Source organism: Melospiza melodia, chromosome 30 (genome assembly GCF_035770615.1).
Source record: "Melospiza melodia melodia isolate bMelMel2 chromosome 30, bMelMel2.pri, whole genome shotgun sequence".
In the NCBI taxonomy this organism is placed as follows: Eukaryota; Metazoa; Chordata; class Aves; order Passeriformes; family Passerellidae; genus Melospiza; species Melospiza melodia.
In genome coordinates, this window is record NC_086223.1 from 425,994 (window position 1) to 447,323 (window position 21,330).

At 54.5% G+C, this 21,330-nt stretch overlaps 2 protein-coding genes across 3 annotated transcripts in view; one reads left to right on the top strand and one right to left on the bottom strand.

The window, feature by feature from the left end:
• The first annotated feature begins 109 nt into the window (after positions 1-109).
• SNX11 (sorting nexin 11) lies at positions 110-4,313 on the top strand. 2 transcript variants are annotated; one of them, XM_063178885.1, is made up of 8 exons: positions 110-187; positions 844-905; positions 1,117-1,165; positions 1,515-1,601; positions 2,209-2,309; positions 2,426-2,524; positions 3,050-3,250; positions 3,549-4,313. In XM_063178885.1, exons 3-8 carry the CDS (start codon positions 1,145-1,147, stop codon positions 3,835-3,837), a joined length of 798 nt encoding a protein of 265 aa, XP_063034955.1. In that variant the 5' UTR covers positions 110-187; positions 844-905; positions 1,117-1,144; the 3' UTR covers positions 3,838-4,313. The 2 variants fall into 2 exon arrangements, with proteins under 2 accessions (XP_063034955.1, XP_063034956.1); XM_063178886.1 differs by lacking the exon at positions 844-905.
• A 1,875-nt stretch (positions 4,314-6,188) lies between these two features.
• Positions 6,189-21,330, bottom strand: part of SKAP1 (src kinase associated phosphoprotein 1) — a 61,767-nt gene continuing 46,625 nt past the window's right edge. Inside the window, exons 9-13 of the mRNA XM_063178660.1 lie at positions 20,825-20,888; positions 20,278-20,445; positions 18,570-18,626; positions 17,833-17,945; positions 6,189-6,297 (exon numbers count right to left, since the gene is read on the bottom strand). Coding sequence (XP_063034730.1) covers positions 6,199-6,297; positions 17,833-17,945; positions 18,570-18,626; positions 20,278-20,445; positions 20,825-20,888 — 501 coding nt within the window. The 3' untranslated portion in view covers positions 6,189-6,198. The remainder of the gene's footprint in view (positions 6,298-17,832; positions 17,946-18,569; positions 18,627-20,277; positions 20,446-20,824; positions 20,889-21,330) is intronic.

A 21,330-nucleotide genomic window follows, 5' to 3' on the forward strand; every position in this document is an offset into this window, starting at 1 on the left:
ATAAACATTCCCACATCCCTCAGTTGCTCCAGCCCCTCCTCGTGCCAGGGCGGGAGCGGCACCCGCCACCAGAGGCCCGTCCTGACTACAACTCCCAGCACGCCCCGCACCGGAAGTTCCGGCACCGCCCGCGCTATAAAACCGCGCGCTGGCCTCCGCCGCTTAAAGGCGCCGCGGGCTGTGCGAGGTGAGGGGGCCCTGAGGGGAGGGCGCGGATTTGGGGGTCCCGGTGTCCCCTGGGGCCTCCCGGTGTCCCCTCGGGCTGTCCCGGTGTCCCCAAACCCCCGGGAGGCGGCGGCGGCGCTGGGCCGGGCCTCGCCCCCGTTCCGCGGCCTCTCCCGGCCCGGGGCTGGGCTGGGGCCGGGCCCGGCTCCGGTCCCCGTCCCGGGGAATCTTCTCCTTCCCTGGAAAGGCGAAACAGCCTCGGGAATTCCCCCCGCGGTGTATTACAAGCGTGGGAAGGGAATAACCGGGATTCATCCCCGTTTTTCCGGCTTTTCCCGGTTTTGGGACATCCCCGAGAAGGGGCAGTGGGGCGGGATGAGGAATCCTCTCCTTCCCCGCGAGGCAAAAGATCCTGAAAAAAAAAAAAAATCCCGAAAACCTAATTTTCAATGTTCTAGTGTGTGCAAGGAAAATGGGGAATAAGCGGGGTTTATGGAGATCCTCAGGAATTCACCCATTGCAGGGAAAATCGGGAATAACTGGGGTTCATTCCCGTTTTTCTGGCTCTGGGTGGGAATGAGGATTCCTGCTGCTCCAGAGGGTTGGGAAAGGTTTTCAGGGGCGGGTCAGGATAGAAGATAAGGAGCCCGCGATAACAATGGGCACTTTCCCTGGCAGGCATTTCCCTGGAAATGAGGAATTTCCCTGGAATTCTCTCCTTGAACCCCAATCCCGGGCAGGTGAGAGGCAGCAGATCCTTGGAAAATCCCGAATCTGAGGGAAATAACCCCAAACTGGGAATCCCAGAGCACCTTAAACTGAGGCTTTCCCCAAATTCCATTCTTCCCAAAAACCTGCAGTATCCCGGAATTCTGGGGGATGCAGGATCCGTGGAAAACCCACAGGAAGGATTTCTCTAAACCCCTTTTATTTTTTTTTTCCCTTTCCCAGATGTTTCCCGCTGGGCTCTGGCTCTAGGATGTTGGAGAACCGAGAGGAAGTGAGGAGCAGCCCTGGGTTATTCCCAAATCCCGGAGTTCTTGGGAATTCCACCTCCGTTGGATAATTCCTGGGAGAGCGTGGGGCCGAGTCCTGGGTGGGGCCAGCGGGAATGGGAATGCCTGGGAAAACTGGGGATGGGAGTGGGAATGCCTGGGAAAACTGGGGATGGGAATGTCTGGAGCTGTCTGTGCCATTCCCGGGAAGCTGGAAAAGCAGGAACGGGGTGGATCCCTGGTCCCAGAGCCCCCAGTCCCGTTCCAGGACAGCAGGAACAGGCGGATCCCTGTTCCCAATGCCATCCCAGGGAAGCAGGGCTCAGTGGGATTCCCGTTCCCGGTTCCCCGCAGGAGCTGACCACGGTGCGGGTGCAGGATCCGCGCGTGCAGAACGAGGGCTCCTGGAATTCCTACGTGGATTACAAGATCTTCCTGCACGTGAGCTGGGAGTGGGGAGAGCCCCGGGAACGGGCTCTGGGGTGGGAATGTCCTGAGGGGGAACGGAGGGGGTGGGAACCCTCGGGATCCTGTCCTGGGTTGGCTCCCGGATCCGGCATCGAGGGGATCCCGCAGGGACCGAGATCCTGGCCCTTGATCCCATGGATGATTCCCATCCTGGCTCCTCTGTCCAGGCCAGATCCAGCCCCTCGATCCCCAGGTAATTCCCATGGATAATTCCCATCCTGGAACCCTCGGTGGCTGAGATCCAGCCCCTTGATCCCAGGGATAATTCCCAGGGATCAATCCCAGGGGCATCATCCCCATCCTGGATCCCTCAGCCCTCGATTCCCAGGGATCCCTCCCGGGGATCTCTCCCAGGGATCGGTCCCAGTGATTCCTCCCAGGGTCATTCCTGGGGATCCCTCTTGGGGACCATTCCCAGGGATCTCTCAGTGGGATCTCTCATAGGGATCCTCAGGGACCATTCCCAGTGATCTCCCAGGGATCCCTCCCAGGGATAATTCCCGAGGATCCCTCCCACGATCCCTGAGGATCCCTCCCATGATCCCTGAGGGATCTCTCCCGTCCCATTGGTCTCTCCCAGACCAACAGCAGGGCCTTCACCGCCAAGACCTCGTGCGTGCGGCGCCGCTACCGGGAGTTCGTGTGGCTGCGGCGGCAGCTCCAGCGCAACGCCGGCCTGGTGTAAGGGCTCTGGGGTCCCACCTGAACCGGGGGGCTCTGGGGTCCCACCCCGAGCCCACGGGGTCTGGGGTCCCCACAGGGCCGCCCATCCCAAAGTTTCACCCCGGCTTTTCCAGGCCGGTGCCGGAGCTGCCGGGGAAATCCGCGTTTTTCGTGGGCAGCACGGATGAGTTCATCGAGAGGCGCAGGCAGGGGCTGCAGCACTTCCTGGAGAGGTGGGCACGGTTGGGATGTTTGGGGTTGTTTGGGGTTTGGGATTGTTATTTGGGATTTGGGGTTTGGGATATTTGGGGTTTGGGGTTATTTGGTATTTGGGATATTTGGGGTTTAGGGGATGGGATTTGGGGAGGGTGCAGTGCTCCGGGGTGGCCAGGAGGTGGCAGCAGGGAGGGCTGGGTGGTGGCCCTGGTGACTGTCCCTGGTGTCCCTCTGGTGTCCCTCTGGTGTCCCTGCTGTCCTGCTGTCCTTCCTGTGCCACTCCTGTCCCTCTGGCGTCCCTGCTGTCCCTCCTGTGCCGCTCCTGTCCCCCTGGCGTCCCTGCTGTCCTTCCTGTGCCACTCCTGCCCCCCTGGCGTCCCTGCTGTCCTTCCTGTCTGTGTGCCCAGGCTGGGAGGTGACAAGGTGCCAGCAAGAGGTGACCTGTCGCTGTGTGCCCAGGCTGGGAGGTGCCAGCAGAGGTGACCCTGTCCCTGCGGGGTGCCAGCAGAGGTGACCTGTCCCTGTCCTGTCGCTGTCCCCAGGGTGGTGCAGAGCGCGGTGCTGCTCTCCGACAGCCGCCTGCACCTGTTCCTGCAGAGCCAGCTGCCCGTGCCCGCCATCGAGGCCTGCGTGCAGGGCCGGGGCCCCCACTCGGTCACCGAGGCCATCCTGCACTACGCCATGGCCGGGCCCGCCTGGGGACAGCGCGGGGACAGCGACGGCGCGGGGCTGGGCCCGGCCAGGTGAGGGCAGGGACCGGCATGGAGAGGGGAGGGACAGCCAGGTAAGGGGAGGGACAGCCAGGTAAGGGGACAGACCTGCTCCGAGCTGGGACTGTGGTGGGAAAAGGACACGGGACAGGGAGAGCAGCCCGGGACAGCCCCGGCTCCTCCCTGTGGATCCCAGGGCACAGGAGCCCAGGCAGGAGAGCTGGAGTGTCCCTGGGATGGGAATATCCCCCCTTTTCCAGCTGGGGTGAAGCTGTGCCCAAAAAATCCTGATATTCCCTGGGTCATTCCCTTTTCCTGCTCTGTTTCCCAGCTGTGCCAGCCTGGGCAGCGCCCAGGGCTGCCTGGAGAGCTTCCCCTACTGGGGTGACCTGGGCATGGACGAGACACGGCCGGAGAGCCCCGAGCGTCCGGCCGGACACACAGTGACCCCTCTGGACAGCCCCGAGTGTCCAACTGGACATGGAGTGACCCCTCTGGACAGCCCAGAGTGTCCAACTGGACATGGAGTGACCCCTCTGGACAGCCCAGAGCGTCCAACTGGACATGGAGTGACCTCTAAGGAGAGCCTGGGATTCTCGAAATTCCCACCTGGACACTGAGTTACCCCTCAGGACACCCCCAGGCCCCGCAGCCCTCGCTGGGAGAGGGATCAGTGCCACTGGGATGGCCGCACTGGGAGCACTGGGAGCACTGGGAATGCGGCCCCAGCCGCGGCCGAGCTCTTCCCCAGCACATTCCTGATATTCCCAGCAGGGTTTTCCTCACTCTGCTCCTGCTCAGATCCCTCTGGAATCCCCAGGCTCGGTTCAAACGCCTCTGGAATTCCCAGACTGGGCTCAGATCCCTCTGGAATTCCCAAACTGGGACGATCTGAGCCGAGCTTCCCGCCGGGAAAAGGGAGGAACGGAATTTGGGGCTGGGATTCGTGTCCCCCTTCCCTCTGGGGCTGCTCCAGGGATTTTTGGGGAAGCAGGAGCAGCTCGGGTGGCTTTGGTGTCTTCCCCTCCCTCAGCACTTGGTGTGGGCAGGAAATAAAAATTAAATAAAAATAAAAATAAATGAATAAAACTCAAAACGGAAGTGGAGGAGATTTTCTGGGTTCTGCCGGGCTCGGGGGTGGAGAAGTGCCGGGAATTTCGGGATTTGGGGATTCGGAAATTCCTCACCCCAGGGGCGAATTTTGGGGAGGTTTTGGCGCCAGGGAAGGCCCAGCAATGTTTGGAATCCCTTGGGGGCAGCGGGAGTGGCTGTGATTGGTTGGTCGCCTCATTAATATTCACAACGTTCATTAATATTCATGAGCGTGGCCCTGCCATGGCACGGATGTGGCCAGGATCGGATCGGATCGGAATCCAGGGATCCACCCGGGTGCTGTGGATCCGTTCTGAATCCAGGGATCTGATCCCAATCCAGGGATCCGCTCCAGAGGGATCGGAGCCGAATTCCAGAGGGATCCGAGCCAAATTTGGGAATTCCGGAGGGATTGGGGCCGGCAGGGCCCCGCTACCATCAGTGCGGGAGGGGAGAGCGGGAAAAGCAGGAAAAACCAGGAAAAAACAGGAAAAAACAGAAAAAACCAGGAAAAACCAGGAGGTGGATACACTGGGTTCACCCTGACAGCAAAGGGGCCATTCCCGACCATTCCTGATCATTCCAGATCATTCCCAACCATTCCAGAGAATTCCTAACCATTCCTGGAGCAGCCAAATTTGGAGAGCAAAAAGGGATTTATTGAGGGAAAACACCTGGATTTGGGAATGGGGAACACCTGGATTTGGGATCTCCAGGGCATTTGGGACTGACCCAGGAGAAGCAGGATAACAAGAGCGGGAGATCTCCAGGGGATTTGGGGTTTTTGGGAAAAGCAGGATGCGTGCCTCAGTTTCCCCGTGGAGTGGCTCCGGGAGGGATTTTTGGGATAAATCCGCTCGGTGCCAGCGCTGGGTCCTCCGTGTGTGGCTCTGCTGTGGGAATCCCATGGGATTTGTGGGATTTGTGGGATTTGTGTGATCCAGGGAATGCCGTGCGTGGCGTTGTCCCCACGCTGCCATTCCCGGTCCCACCTGCTCCAGGGAAAATGGGGGATGGACATAAGGACACCACGGACACCTGGGGATGGGCCTGGGGCCCCAAATCCCAAACCCCAAACTCCAAACCCACATCAGGCATCCCAAATCCCACATCCCAAACCCCCAAACCTGATCAGAAACCCAAAACCTGACCCAAAATCCCCAAACCTGACCCCAACCCCAAACCCCATATCTCAAACCCCAAACCCCAGCGCCCAAACATGACCCCAAATCCCAAACCCCCAAACTCACACCCCAAATCTCAAACCCCAAATCCCAAACCTGACCCCAAGCCCCCAACCCCAAACCACGCACCCCAAACTTGACCCCAAACCCCAAACCTGACCCCAAACCCCAAATCCTGAACCCCCAACCCCACACCCCAAATCCCAAATCCCAAACCCAAAACATGACCCCAAATTCCAAACCGCGCACCCCAAACCCCGCACCCCAAACTCCAAACCTGACCCCAAAGCCCAAACCCAAACCCCACACCCCAAACTCCAAACCCCATCCCCCAAACATGACCCCAAATCCCAAACCCAAACCTCACACCCCAAACCTCACACCCCAAATCTCAAATCTGACCCCAAATCCCAAACATGACCCCAAACCCCCAATCCTGAACCCCCAACCCCACACCCCAAACCCCACAGCCCAAACTCCAAATTTCCCACCCCAAACCTGACCCCAAACCTCAAACCTGACCCCAAACCCCAAACCCCACGCCCCAAACTCCAAATTTCCCACCCCAAACCTGACCCCAAACCCCAAACCCCACACCCCAAACTCCAAGCCGTGCACCACAAACCCCACACCTGACCCCAGACCCCAAATGTCACGCCTGACCCCTCACCCCAGAGCCGACCCCGCGCCCCTCACCTGTCCCTGTCACGGCTCCATGTCGAAGGCGGGCGCCAGGAATTCCTTTGGGACGATCCCGATGTCCCGGCCGAGCTCCCCGACCCACCACCCGTACCCGGGGTACTCCTGTGGGACCGGCACCGGGGTCAGGCCCTTCCTGCGGGGTCTCACCCCAAATCCCACAGAAAATACCTCAAATCCCACAAAACTACCCCAAATCCCCTGGGTCATGGTTTGGGGTTTGTGCCAGAGGGGTGAAAAACCCAAATTTAATCCTAAAATCCGAATTTATCCCTAAAATCTGAATTTATCCCTGAAACCTCGCAGGCTGTGCTGCATCTTGGCCGCTCCACAATCCCGATTTCAAAGCAATCCCAATTTTAACCATTTTAAACCAATTTTAAACCAATTTTAAACCAATTCCTTCTCTACTGAATCTCGGGATAAATCTTAGAGAAACCTGGGCCTAAATCCTGGGATTTTCCAGCATCTGAGGGGATGGAAAAAAACCCCAAATTGATCCCTAAACCCCAAATATTCCCCTAAAGTCCAAATTTATCCCCAAACCCCCGCAGGCTGGGCCATTCTACAGTCTCAACCCCGATTTTAAAACCATCCAATTCCTTCTCTGAATCTGGGGCTAAACCCGGGCCTAAATCCTAAATTTCCCTAAATCCCAAATTTCCCTAAATCCCAGGATTTTCCAGCATCCGAGGGGATGGGAAAAAAACCCCAAACTGATCCCTAAAATCCGAATTTATCCCTAAAACCCCACAGGCTGCGCCGTTCCAAAATCCCAATTTTAAAACAACCCAATCCCTTCTCTGCCGAATCTGGGGCTAAACCTGGCCCTAAATCCAGCCCGGATTTCCCCAAATCCAGCCCGAATTTCCCCAAATCCAGCCTGAATTTCCCCAAATCCCGGGATTTCGGGGTCGGCACAGCCCCCAGACCCTCCCCAGCCCAGCTGCAGCGTTCCCCCCCGCGCGGCGCAGGAAGAATTAAAAGCGCATTAAAAACTCGCGGCAGCGGCGCTCGCGCCTCGGCTGGCGCTGCCAAATTGCCCCGCGCCGCCTCGTGCAGATGTTCGTTAATTATGCTAATTTTTATTAAATCATTAACGCCGAGCCCTGGCACGGCGGAGCCGCCTGAACCCTGCTCCGCTCCTTCCCGGCCCGCTGGAATTCCTGGGATTGGGGGAGCGCGAGGAGGAGGAGGAGGAGGAAGAGGAGGATGGGGTTTTGTTGGGGTTTGGTTAATTAGGGCTTAATGAGGGCTCTGCTGCGTTGGGCGGGGAGGGAATTTTGGGGGGTTTTATGGGAATTTTGGGGGGTTTTATGGGAAGGATTGGAAAGGAGGGGATGGGTGGGAAAAGGGATCCTGGGAGTGGTGTGGGAGGCACTGGGAGCACTGGGAACAACTGGGAAGTGGAGCAGCATCTTCTCTGTTCCCAGGAATCAGCAGGAATGGGGAAATCGGGAATCTGGGAGTCTTTCAGGGCTGGGAATGGATTTGGGGTCACTGGAATTCCTGGGAATGGGATTTGGAATGGCTGGGAATGGGATTTGAGGTCAGCCCGAGTCTGTCCTACCCATCCCAGGAATCCCCAAACTGGGAATCCCATCCCACCAAGATCTGCCCAATCCCAACAGGATCCATCCCACCCCAACGGGGTCTCCGTGTCCCATCCCAACAGGATCCACGTGTCCCATCCCACCAAGATCTGCCCGATCCCAACGGGGTCTCCGTGTCCCATCCCACCAGGATCTGTCCCATCTCAACAGGGTCCACGTGTCCCATCCCACCAGGATCCATCCCATCCCAACGGTGTCTCCATATCCAATCCCACCAGGATCTGTCTGACCCCACAAGGGTCCAGGTGTCCCATCCCAATGGGGTCTCCATGTCCCATCCCAACAGGGTTCAGATGTCCCATCCCAATGGGGTCTCTGCATCCAATCCCAACAGGATCCGTGTGTGCCATCCCAACAGGATCCATCCCATCCCAACAGGGTCACCATGTCCAATCCCATCACGATCTGTCCCATCTCATTGGGGTCTCCACGTCCAATCCCACCAGGATCCACGTGTCCCATCCCACCAGGATCTGTCCCATCCCAATGAGGTCTCCATGTCCCATCCCACCAGGATCCACGCGTCCCGTCCCAGCCCATCAGAACCCACACGTCCCAAAGATCCAGGGTTTATCCAATTAACCATTCCCCATAAAAACACCAAACCAGAGCCCCAGGATTTATCCAATTAACCATTCCCCATAAAAACACCCAACCACAGCCCTGCCGCCAGCCCGCCCTGCCCGAGGGACCCCAGGGTGACACTGAGGTGACACTGAGGTGACACCAGGCCCAGGCTCCATCCCGGATCCCCGTCCCAGGCCCGGGAAGCGCGGGGCTGCTCTTTATGGCGCGGCGCGGAGCCCGAGGCGGCGGCGAGCGCGGCTGGGGGACGATGTGACGGAAATGTTTCATCTGCCGGGCCCATCTGTGCCGCGCGCTCCTGCCGCTCGCCCCGAGAGAGGCGCCGCCGCAGCTCCGCATCGCCTTTAATATTCTCCTAAATCACCTCCCCGGCGCGCTTCAAGGGCCATTGCCGCCGCCGCGCCGGTTCATCTGGAGTGCACGGCGGAACGGGGGGCACGGCGAGGGCAGCGGGAGGGCAGGGCCGCGGCTCGGCCGGGATTCCCGGGGATTTGGGGGCCTGAGCAGCGCTCAGGATTGCAGGGGGACAGAGGGAGGGAGTGCGGAAAAAATGGAAATAAAAATCTGCAGGGAGTGGGCTGCACTCATTTGGGGGTGCAGGGATGTTGGGTTTGGGGGTTCGGGGGTGCAGGGACTGGGGGATGCTCGGGATTCGGGAATGTTGGGGTTCAGGAGGATCTGGGGTGCAGAGAGGATTTGGGGGTGCAGGGATTGCGGGATGCTCGGGATTCGGGAATTTTTGGCGTTCAGGAGGAGCCGGGGGATGCAGAAATGTTGGATTTGGAGGTTCAGGGGTGCAGGAATTGGGGAGTGCTCAGGATACAGGAATCTTTGGGGTTCAGGAGGAGCTGGGGGTGCAGGGAAGGTTTGGGGGTTCAGAGATATCGGGATTGTGGGGAGTACTCAGAATTCAGGAATGTTTTGGGTCCAGGATGATCTGGGGGGTGCAGGAATGTCAGATTTGGGGGTTCAGTGGTGCAGGAATTGGAGGGGTGCTCAGGATTCAGGAATTTTTGGGGTCCAGGGGGATCCAAGGGTGCAGAGAGGATTTTGGGGGTGCAGGAATTGGGGGGGTGCTCAGGATTCAGGAATTTTTGGGGTTCAGGAGGAGCCGGGGGTGCAGGGAGGGTTTGGGGGTGCAGGGATGAGCAGGGAGCAGGGGGATGAGCGGGATCCATGGGATTTGGCGTTTCAGGGATGCAGGAATCGGGGAGAAATATGCCAGAATTGGGGGGAAACACTCCAGAATCGGAGCTTTCACCTCTCCAGGAGTGGTGGTGATGAATTTGGGGATTGGGAGTTTCAGGGATGCAGGAATTGGGGGGAAATGTGCTGGAACTGGGGGGAAATGTGCCAGAATCGGGGCGAAACACTCTGGAATCGGGGTGAAACACCCCAGAATTGGGGCTTTCACCTCTCCAGGAGTGGCGGCGCTGAACTGGGGGATTTGGAGGTTCAAGGATGCAGGAATCGGGGTGAAATGTGCCGAAATCGGGGTGAAACACCCCAGAATGGTGTGAAGCACCCCATAACCGGCGCTCGCACCTCCCCCGGAGCACCGGGGCTGAACTGGGGGATTTGGAGGTTCAGGGATGCAGGAATTGGGGTGAAACACTCCCGAATCGGGGTGAATCTCTCCCGAATCGGGGTGAAGCACCCCATAACCGATGCTCGCACCTCCCCGCCCCACCGGCGCTGAACTGGGGGATTTGGAGGTTCAGGGATGCAGGAATCGGGGTGAAACACGCCAGAATCGGGGTGAAACACCCCATAATCGGTGTCAAACACCCCATAACCGGCGCTCGCACCTCCCCCGGAGCACCGGGGCTGAACTGGGGGTTTGGAGGTTCAGGAATGCAGGAATCGGGGTGAAACACTCCCGAATCGGGGTGAATCTCTCCCGAATCGGGGTGAAACACCCCATAACCGATGCTCGCACCTCCCCGCCCCACCGGCGCTGAACTGGGGGATTTGGAGGTTCAGGGGTGCAGGAATCGGGGTGAAACACGCCAGAATCGGGGTGAAACACCCCATAATCGGTGTCAAACACCCCATAACCGGCGCTCGCACCTCCCCCGGAGCACCGGGGCTGAACTGGGGGATTTGGAGGTTCAGGGATGCAGGAATTGGGGTGAAACACTCCCGAATCGGGGTGAATCTCTCCCGAATCGGGGTGAAGCGCCCCATAACCGGCGCTCGCACCTCCCCGGCAGCACCGGCGCTGAACTGGGGGATTTGGAGGTTCAGGGGTGCAGGAATCGGGGTGAAACACGCCAGAATCGGGGTGAAACACCCCATAATCGGTGTCAAACACCCCATAACCGGCGCTCGCACCTCCCCCGGAGCACCGGGGCTGAACTGGGGGATTTGGAGGTTCAGGGGTGCAGGAATCGGGGTGAAACACGCCAGAATCGGGGTGAATCTCTCCCGAATCGGGGTGAAGCGCCCCATAACCGGCGCTCGCGCCTCCCCGCCCCACCGGCGCTGAACCCCGCGCTCCGCAGCGCGGCCCGGGCGCCCCGAGGAGCGCTCGGGCTCTGCCGCATCCCCCGCGTTGCCGCGGCAACCGGAGCGGCCCCGCCGCCGGTCCCCGGGGCCGCTCGGGCGGCTCCACCTGCGCCCCCCGGCCCCCGGCGGGGTCAGCGCGGGGCCGGCAGAATTAATGAAGGCGGCCGCTAATGAGGTGTCGGCGGCTGTTGATGCTCTCCGTGTGTCGGGGGCACTCGCATTTCCAGAGCTCATTATGGGCTGCAATTAGGCTGCGGCACCGCCAGATATTTAGCTCCGGCTTTTTTTTTTTTTTTTTCTTTTTTTTCTGGTGGTTTTTGTTTTTTTTTTTTTTTTTTTTTCCCCCACTCTTAAATTAGCATTTTAATAACTCCGCTGCCGAGCGGGGAGAACAACACCAAAATTGGCCGTTTTTCACGGGGAAAAACTTCCCGGCTCGAGTTAATGGCAGAGTTGTGAGGGAGGGAGGGAGGGAGGGAAAAAAAAAAAAAATTAACCTTTCCCGCCTATCCCAGCGGGGGAGGGGGGAAAAAAAAGGGGAAAAAAATGAAATGAAATGAAATAAAAAAGCGAAAGGGAGTGATTTTTTATTTGGTTTATAGCACGCTCCTCCGGTTCCGAAATTTGCTCTGAGGCCGATAATTTTCGGCTTTGGAGTCGCGGCCGGAGGAGGTCGGAGCTGAGGGAGGGTTTGGGATAATTCCGCATCCATCCCGAACCCCGAATCCCAAATGCCCCAAAAAGGGAGCGGGGCGCGGATTTGGGAGGGGCAAGTGCCGGTTCCGGGATGGATCCGAAATAAAACCGGATCAAACATCAGATCCAAAATCCCCTTTAAAAATCAGATTTAACATCCCACTTTAAAAGTCCTATTAAATTTCCGCTTAAAAATCCGATCCAAAAATCCCATTAAAATCCCATTAAAATCCCATCAAAAATCGCTTTCCAGACAAAACCTCGGCGTCCCTTCCCGCTCCAAAAGCCACTGCGATTGTTCCCTGAAATTCCCTGGATTTGGGGCAGGAAAGGGGATTTGGGGACAACCCCGGAGGGGGATTGGGGAAGGGGACGCGGACAGGTCACAAATTTATAGGGAATTGGCTGAACCGCCCCTTTTTTCCTAGATTTTCAACCCAATCCCGTTCCCAATCCCAATCCCAATCCCACCCCAACCGCTTCCTTTTCCAGCAGGATTCCTGATCCCGGTTATTGGGCGATCCCAAATCCCCTGGAATTGGGAATTCCAGGATTTTTCCTTCAGGGTTGGGAATTTGGGGATGTGGGGAAAAAGGGGAGGGACCCTGGGGGTCAGCCCCGGTGGGATCAGCGGGATTTGGAACCGGGAAATTCCGGTTTTCCCCCCAAATCCGGGCTCCCCCCATCCCGGATTTCCCACCACTCCTTTTTTGTTTTGTTTTGGGGTTTTGGGGGTTTTTTTTTGGGGTGATCGCTTTAAACTCGGGATTTTGTTCGGGATCTGCGGGAAGGGCTCGGGAATTCCGGGAATTCCACGGATTCCAGAGGGAGGGAGCGGAGCCCGGGAATGTCCGGAATGCGCGGAATTCCCGCCGGGATTTGGGGTCAGCTCCGGGATTTCTGGGATGTTTTGGGATTTCTGGGATGTTCTGGGATTGGTTTTTTATCCCCGCAGTTTCTCTGTTTTTCCCGCGGTTTTCCATGGAAAAATTCCCGAATCTGCCGGCAGGGGTGGGTGCGGATGGATGGAACGGAGATAGAACAGTGAGTGGAAAATAGATAGTGTAAAAATTACAATATAATATAAAAATTATAAAAATTTTTAAATTATAAATATGAAGTATAAAAGGTAAAATTAAAAATAGAACAAAGAAAATATAAAATGTAAAAAAGGAGCAAAGTATAGCATATAAAAATAAGATTAAAAAATGTAAAAATAAAGTATAAGCTATAAAACATAAAATATAAAAAATATATTTTAAATATGTAAAAGATAAAATATAAAAATTAAAATGTCAAATTTAAAATATGAAATTTAAAAATAAAATATAAAAATTCAAATATCAAATGCAAAATATAAAACGTAAAATGTAAAGTACAAAAAAATGAAAAAGTAAAACTAAAATTTAAGTTTTAAAATATAAGCTAGAAATTATAAAGTACAAAATACAAGACATTAGATATAAAATCTTAAATTAAAAACAGAAAAGCAATGGAAAATCCCCCGTTCTGTGGAGCACATCCAGGAGTGAATGGAATTCCCAGGATCCAGGAAAATCCGGGAATTTCCAGGCTGGGAAGAGCCCCCGGAGCCTCCCCCGCTCCCGAACCCCGAATTTCTGCTGAGCCCCGGAACAAATCCCAGAGAAAAATCCCGCTTTTAATGCGGGGATCCATGAATTTGTTTTATTTGCCTGTTTATTTATTAATCTTACAATTTATTAAATTAAAATATTATTTGTCATTATTTTAATAGCAATTTTCTTACTTTTAAATTTTATTTATTATTAATAATTATTCTTGAATTATTTTTTATTATTGATGAACATGAATTTACCTCTCTGTTTACCTGTTTGTTTAGTAATTTATAATGAATTAACATTTATTGACCTATTTGTTTACATGTTTATTTACTAATTTATAATGAATTAATAATTAATTAATAGGTTCGTGTACCTGTTTATTTAGTGATTGACAATGAATTAATTAACATTTATTTGTTTGTTTACCTCTTTATGTATTGATTTATATTGGATTTAAATAGCTGTTTATTAATTAATTACCATTAATTTACTTGTTTGTTTCCTTGTTAATTTATTAATTTATAATCAATTTATTTCCGGTTTTATCAATTAATTAACGTTAGTTTACCTGATTATTTATTAATTGATTGACATTAATTTACCTGATTATTTATTAATTTATAAATAATTTCTTTCCCTGATTTTTATTAATTTATCATTAACCCACCTCCTTATTTAATAATCAATAATTAATATAGAATTTATTAATGACCCTATTTATTAATTAGATCTTTCATTCCATTCATTAATTAAATTTATGACATTTATTAAATGAATTCATTTTCCCACCCGGGGCTCATCCCAGGAAATTCCCGAGGCGCTGATCCCAGATCCCTCCAGGTTTTCCAGGACCCTTTGGGATTCCCAGTGATGAATTCCCAAGGAAATGTGGGAACATCCCGGAATTCCCGGGAATTCCAGCCCCGACGGCCTCGGCATTCCCGGGATTTACGGGACGAGGAACGGACCCGAGTTTATCCCGGAATTCCTGGGAACGGGGACGGAATTCCGGCTTCTCCTGGGGGGTTTATCCCGGGAATGGGCGGGTGAATCCCTGCGGAGGGGGGAAATTTGGGATGGAACATCTGGGATTTGGGATGGAGCACCGAAACTTGGGATAAAACACCAAAATTTGGGATGGAACATCTGGGATTTGGGATGGAGCACCGAAACTTGGGATAAAACACAGAAATTTGGGATGGAGCACCGAAATTTGGGTTGGAGCATCTGGGATTTGGGATGGAGCACTGAAACTTGGGATAAAACACCAAAATTTGGGATGGAGCATCTGGGATTTGGGATGAAGAACCAGAATTTGGGATGGAGCACTGGGAATGTGCAGGTGATTCCCTGCGGATGGGGGAAATTTGGGATGGAGATCAGGGATGGGCAGGTGAGGATGGACAGGGGGAAATTTGGGATTCAGGATCGGAAATGCGCAGGTGAGGCCCTGAGTGAGGAAAATTCGGGATTTGGGATCAGGGATGCGCAGGGTTCATTCCTGAGGATGAGGAAAATTCGGGATTTGGGATCAGGAACGCGCAGGGTTCATTCCTGAGGATGAGGAAAATTCGGGATGCAGATTTGGGGATGCGCAGGTGAGGCCCTGAGGGCTGGGCACAGTTTGGGATCAGCCTCGTCCCTGTCCCTGTCCCCAAACCCATCCCTGTCCTTGTCCCTGTCCCTGACCCAGGAGTGACCGGGAGTGACCAAAGGTGACCAAAAGTGACCAGGGGGCCATCAGGGGTGACCAGGGGTGACTGGAAGTGGCCAGATGTGACCGGGGGTGACCGGGGATGACCAAGGGTGACCAGGGGATCACCGGGGGGTGACCAAGGGGTGTCTGGATGTGACCAGGGTTGATCGAGGGGCGACCACAGAGTGACTTAGGGGTGACAAGGGGACAACCAGGGGGTGACCAAGGGGTGACCAAGGGATGACCAAGGGGTGACCAAGGATGACCAAGTGTGACCAGGGGATCACCTCTGGAGGTGACCAGAGGTGACCAAGGGATGACCAAGGGGTGATCGAGGGGTAACCAAGGGGGTGACCGAGAGGTGATTGAGGGGTGACCCAGGGGTTACCAGGGGGTGACCAAGGGTGACCAGGGGATGATCAGGGGTGCCCAGGGATAACCAGGGGTGTCCAGAGCTGGCCGGGGTGACCAGGAGTGACCAAGGGGTGATTGAGAGGTGACCAGGAGGTGACCGGGGGGTGATTGAGGGGTGACCGGTGGGTGACCGGGGGGTGACCGGGGGGTGACCGGGGGGTGACTGGGGGGTGACCGAGTGGTGACCGAGTGGTGACCGCTGCCTCCCAGCTGCCGCCATCCCGGCGCTGCCGCCGTTCCCAGCGGGACCATTGCGGGCACCGGGCGCAGCTGAGCCCGGGCCGAGCTCATCCCGCGCCGCCTCCGGGGACGGAGCGGGGAGGGAGCTCAGAGCCGGTCCCGTCCCCAAATCCACGGAAAATGCCACTAGATGTCACCCCGCGCCTTCGGCAGCCGCGGGGAGCGGGAATGCTCTGCCGGCGCTTCCCTCTCCCGGTTCTACCGGCAGGGATGGAGGGAATGAACGGATCCCGGTTCTACCGGCAGGGATGGAGGGAATGAACGGATCCCGGTTTTACCGGGCAGGGATGGAGGGAATGAACGGATCCCGGTTTTAGGGCAAGGATGGAGGGAATGAACGGATCCCGGTTTTACCGGCAGGGATGGAGGGAATGAACGGATCCCGGTTCTACCGGCAGGGATGGAGGGAATGAACGGATCCCGGTTTTAGGGCAAGGATGGAGGGAATGAACGGATCCCGGTTTTAGGGCAAGGATGGAGGGAATGAACGGATCACGGTTTTAGGGCAAGGATGGAGGGAATGAACGGATCACGGTTTTAGGGCAAGGATGGAGGGAATGAGCAGATCCGGTTTTGGGGCAGGGATGGAGGGAATGAACGGATCCCGGTTTTACCGGGCAGGGATGGAGGGAATGAACGGATCCCGGTTTTGGGGCAGGGATGGAGGGAATGAATGGATCCCAGTTTAGGCAGGGATGGAGGGAATGAACAGATCCGGTTTTGGGGCAGGGATGGAGGGAATGAACGGATCCCGGTTTTGGGGCAGGGATGGAGGGAATGAACAGATCCCGGTTCTACCGGCAGGGATGGAGGGAATGAACGGATCCCGGTTCTACCGGCAGGGATGGAGGGAATGAACGGATCCCGGTTTTACCGGGCAGGGATGGAGGGAATGAGCAGATCCGGTTTTGGGGCAGGGATGGAGGGAATGAACGGATCCCGGTTCTACCGGCAGGGATGGAGGGAATGAACGGATCCCAGTTTAGGCAGGGATGGAGGGAATGAACGGATCCCGGTTTTAGGGCAGGGATGGAGGGAATGAACGGATCCCACATTCCCACAATTATCCCGGAGGAGGAACCACTGGGACAGGAAAAAGGGAGCAGGGCCGGGAATGGGGATATGGGAACGGGGTTTTGTTGGGATTATGGAATTCCGGGATGAGGTGGGAGGGAAGGAGCTCAAACCCCATCCCATTCCCAGCCCTGCCATGGTCTGGGATCCCTCCTGCTATCCCAGCCCAGCCTGGCCTTGGGCTCTTCCAGAGATGGGAATCAGGGATGGGAATTGGGGATGGGAATTTGGGATGGGAATGACTCTTCCCTTTTCCCAAGTGAATTCCCAGTGTTCTCCTGACAGGGATTTTTGGAAAGAGCCGTTGGCATCTCTGGGGTTGTCACCCTGCCCCTCCCACATCCAGGATCCCTTGGGATCAGCATTCCCGGGATTCCTGGCATCAAACAGGGCCCGATTTCCCTGGAATTGCCCAAGGAACACCGGGACAGGGTCGGTTTCCACACTGGGGATCACGCCCAGATCCAGCCTCGGCAATTCCACCATTCCCTGACCCCATTCCGCTCCCGGGGCCCAGATTTCCCGGGAATGCCAGGCCGGGAAGGCGCCAGATGGGATTTTATAGGAGCCGCTATTCCGTGGTCGGAGCCAGCGGGCGCCGCGAGATTAATTCCGTGAAATTAATTGGGACAAGATTGAAAAGGAAATTAAGGCGCAGCTGAGTGAACATTCCCAACCTTTTCCCTCCTCCTCCTCCTCCTCCTCCTCCTCCTCCTCCTCCTCCTCCTCCTCCTCCTCCTCCTCCTCCTCCTCCTCACCCCTGGATGAACACGGTCTGGGAAGATCCCAGCACGGGCGATTCCCCAAATTCCCAAATTGGGAATCCCCAAAAATGGGGAATTTGCAGGTTTCCAGAGCTGGGTGCAGGATCAGGAGGGGAAGATGCTCCTCCAACCCCAAAGCAAGGCCCAAATAGCCCCCAATCCCAGTAAAAACCAGTAAAAACCAATAAAACCCAATAAAACCCAGTAAAACCCAGTGAAACTAACAACTCCCTCTCCTGACGTCATCAATTTACTTTTAAATCTTATTTTTGGGTGATTTTGGCACCTTTTGGCCTTGAAAATGAGCTTGGATCCAAAAGATTCCTGCTCCTCTCTCCCTGAGGATGCGGATAAAGTCACCCCATTGGAAATGGGAAATAATATATAAATAAATGGGAAAGAATAATGGGAAATGAACCAAATTCCCAAAAAATTCCCAAAAATTCCCCCAAAATTCCGGCTCCTACCTTGCTGAGGATGTGGATGAGGTCGCCCCGTTGGAAGGAGAGCTCGTCGGGATTGTCCCCATGGCAATCCCACAATCCCTGGTAGTAATTGGAATAATCCCAGTCGGAATTTTCTGGGAAAAAGGGAAAAAAGTGTCAGGTTGGTGAGGGATTTATAGGCACAGGATCATAGAGGTGATTCCAGAGCTGAAAGTTCTCCTGGAGCTTCTCCGGGATGGGAAAGGCCCCAAATCCATCGGGAATGTTGAATGTTGAGGTTGGGAAATGTTGGGAATTCCATGGAATTCCATCACGGACTGGCTGGCTGAGGGATTGGTGCTCCCCAAAGAGTTTGGTCCCAGTTTTCCAGGGATTCCTTTCCCAGGAATTCTCATCCCAGCTCCTCTCCTGCTCCCCAGAGGGACAGGAGGGCGTTGGAAGCATCCCGGGAATATCTGATGGAATTCTGGGGGGTTGGATCCCAAAATTCCTGCCGGATCCCTCCCTGGCTTTTTAGGGATAAAAAACCCACTTAAAAAAATCCCAAACACCTCCTTTATCCCAGGAATTTTGGGAGATGTCTCCTCATCCCATCGGGAAGAGTCTTCCCAAGTGGAATTCCACCAGTGGGAGGAGTCAAATCCCAGGAATTTTCCTGTTCTCCAAATTTTCCACAGTCCAGCGTGCTCCAAAGTGGCCAAAATCCCAAAATATTCCCCCCATCCATATCCTGGGAATCCTTTGGATTGGGACCTTACCCTCCTCACTCCCGAAATCCTCCTCATCCTCCGGGAACGGCGGAGGCAGCTCCTCATCTGCGGAGGGAAAAAACAGTGGGAAAATCCGGGAAAAACAGAGGGAAAATCCGGGAAAAACAGAGGGAAAATCAGGGAAAATCCGGGAATGCTGCAGCTGTGGCAGGCCCAGGGCTCCGAGAGAATCCTGGGAATAAAAAATTCCCGGATTGATGGTGGGGAGAGGAAGTATCGGGGAAGATTTTCATGGGAAACCGGAATTGTTGTGGGCACCGGGAAAAACAGATCTGTGAATTCCTGCAGGAAGAGAGGAAGAGGAAATTCCAGAGGGGAAATTCCAGGCTGGGAATGAGAGGGAGGAAGGAGGAATTAGGGAGGAAAGGATGGAAAGGAAGGAATGATCCCGGGGAAAAGGCGGATTCCAGAGGGGCTGGGAAGGCCCGGAAAAATGGGAAGGGAGTGGAGCTGGGCGGAGCATCCCAAATTTCCATCCTCATCCATGGAAAACTCATTTCCCTTCCCACAGACATCCCTGCCTGCTCCTTGTCCCGTTCCCAGGCACATTCCTGGAGGATTTGCAGCTGGGAAATTCAGGAATGGGATCCATGGAGATGGAGAAGACCCTCCCCACCATCCTGGGGTTTTCCTGGAATCAAATCCGATGGATCCAGGGGTTTTCCTGGAATCAAATCCGATGGATCCAAGGGTTTTCCTGGAAGCAAATTGGACGGATCAAAATGTTTTCCTGGAATCAAATCCAATGGATCCAAGGGTTTTACTGGAATCAGGCCTGGAAGTGAAGCTCTGCCTTCCCAACTCCACCCAACACTTGGATTCTCCAGGACGGAATCAAAGCGAGAAGCTGGAAAACTTTGGAAAATTCCGCTTCTCCCTCCCACCCCACTTTTGGGATCCTCATCCCGGGGGTCCGGAGCCGCCGGCGCATCCCGGGAAGCTTTGGAATCTCTGCGGAGCCGAGTTTTTAATGGAGCAATTTGATTCAATTTTCCAGTCGATAAAATTCCCCGGCAGCGCTCGGCGCTTCCGAACGGACACCTTCACTCCTGATTTAACATTCCCATCGAATCCTTCCCGGGAAATTGGAAAAATTTATCACCTGTGAAATTTTATTTGGCCTCGGCCGCGTCTGTTTTTGTAAAACTTCATTAACGCCGAGGAAATTATCTCTCCGTGGCTTTTCCCGGTTTTTTTATTCCCGTCTCCCGGGTTTTTTTTTCGTGGTTTTTGGTCAGGAGGTAAAGGAGGGAGAAGGAGGTGGAGGGAGGATGGGACTGGGGATTTTCCAGGGGTTTTGGGGGGTTTGGGATGGAGGAAGATCCCAAAAGTTCCCAAGATGAAGAGTTGGGTTATCCCAGGGGAGCTGGGAAGGCCAATCCATGGAAATTCATGGATGTCCATGCAAAACCATGAAAACCCATGGAAATTAATGGAAAATCATGGGAATCTATGAAACCTCATGAAAATCCATGAAAACTCTGAGGGCTGCTCCAGCAGAATCCCCAGATCCAAAATTCCCAGAAAAACAAGTTTTGGATTCGGGAGGTCCATCAAAAGTTCGTAATAAAGAAATGGGATAAAACCTTGGAATTTTGAGTGGGTTAAAAGCGGAGATATTGGAATGGCACCGGTGCAAACCGGCTGAGGTTTCCTCACATTTTTCCAAGGAAAAGTTGGGAATTTGGGATCTCACCTGGCATTACCTCGTAGATGTCTTCGCCTTCCAGCTCCTGTTCCTCGGGATTCAGGGTGGAATTTTGGGAATTATTCATGGAATCGGAGCTGTCCCGGTCCTTGGAGAGCTCTTCCTCCTCCTCCTCCTCCTCATCCTCGTCGCAGGGAATGGTCAGGGAGCTCAGGTCTGCCGGGAAAGAGGGGAAAAAGGGATGGAAAAGTGGGAATTCTCCCGATTCCAGAGGGGTGGGATCAGGATCCAAATCCTGCACCTGAGAACGGGCAAAAAAACAAAGGAAAAACCAAGGGAAGATGGAAAAACCCAAGGAAATATGGAAAATCCCAGGAAATAACCCCAAATTCAGGGATGAGTCCTGAAGGGACACAGCCAGGGGTTCTGGAAAATTCCAGAGGGTTCCAGAGGGTTTCTGGAATTTTCTCTGCCTCCAGCTGGAACAACTCCCCACAAATCCGGGCATGAGTGGACGGAGAGCCCCGATCCAGGTGGGAAAACGCTTCCCAAAGAACCCAAAACCCAAAAAAACCGGGAACGGCTCCAGACTCACCCCTGAGGAGGAACCGGATCTGCTCCACCCAATCCTGGGCCTCGGCCGGGCTCGGAGCTGCGAACTGCCGGGAGAATCCGTTATCCCGGGATCTGGGATCTGGGATTTGGGATCTGGGATCTGGGATCTGGGATTTGGGATCTGGGATCTGGGATGAGGGGACAGGGATCCGCCATTCCCAACCCCAGGCCACCGGGAAAAGCATTCCTGGGATTTATCTCCTGGCTCCAAGTGGGAGCGGAGCACAGCCAGAATATCCCAGGAAAGCTGGAAAACCTAATCCATGGAAACCCATGTAATTCCATGAAAACTCATGGAAATCAATGGAAACCCATTCCCATTTCTCCCCCGCTATTCCTGTTTCAACCTCCAAATTCCCATTTTTCCATCAAAATTCCCATTTGCCTCCCCCCAAACTCCCATTTTCCCCCAGAAAATTTCCATTTTTTCCCCTGAAATTCCCATTTCCCCCCAGAATTCCCGTTCCCCCCCACAGAATTCCCATT

Coding starts and splice junctions, on each gene's coding strand:
- SNX11 (XM_063178885.1), top strand. CDS start 1,145: ATGTTGGAGAACCGAGAGGAA. Junction 1,166..1,514: donor TGTTGGAGAACCGAGAGGAA/GTGAGGAGCAGC, acceptor GGTTCCCCGCAG/GAGCTGACCACGGTGCGGGT. Junction 2,310..2,425: donor CAGCGCAACGCCGGCCTGGT/GTAAGGGCTCTG, acceptor CGGCTTTTCCAG/GCCGGTGCCGGAGCTGCCGG.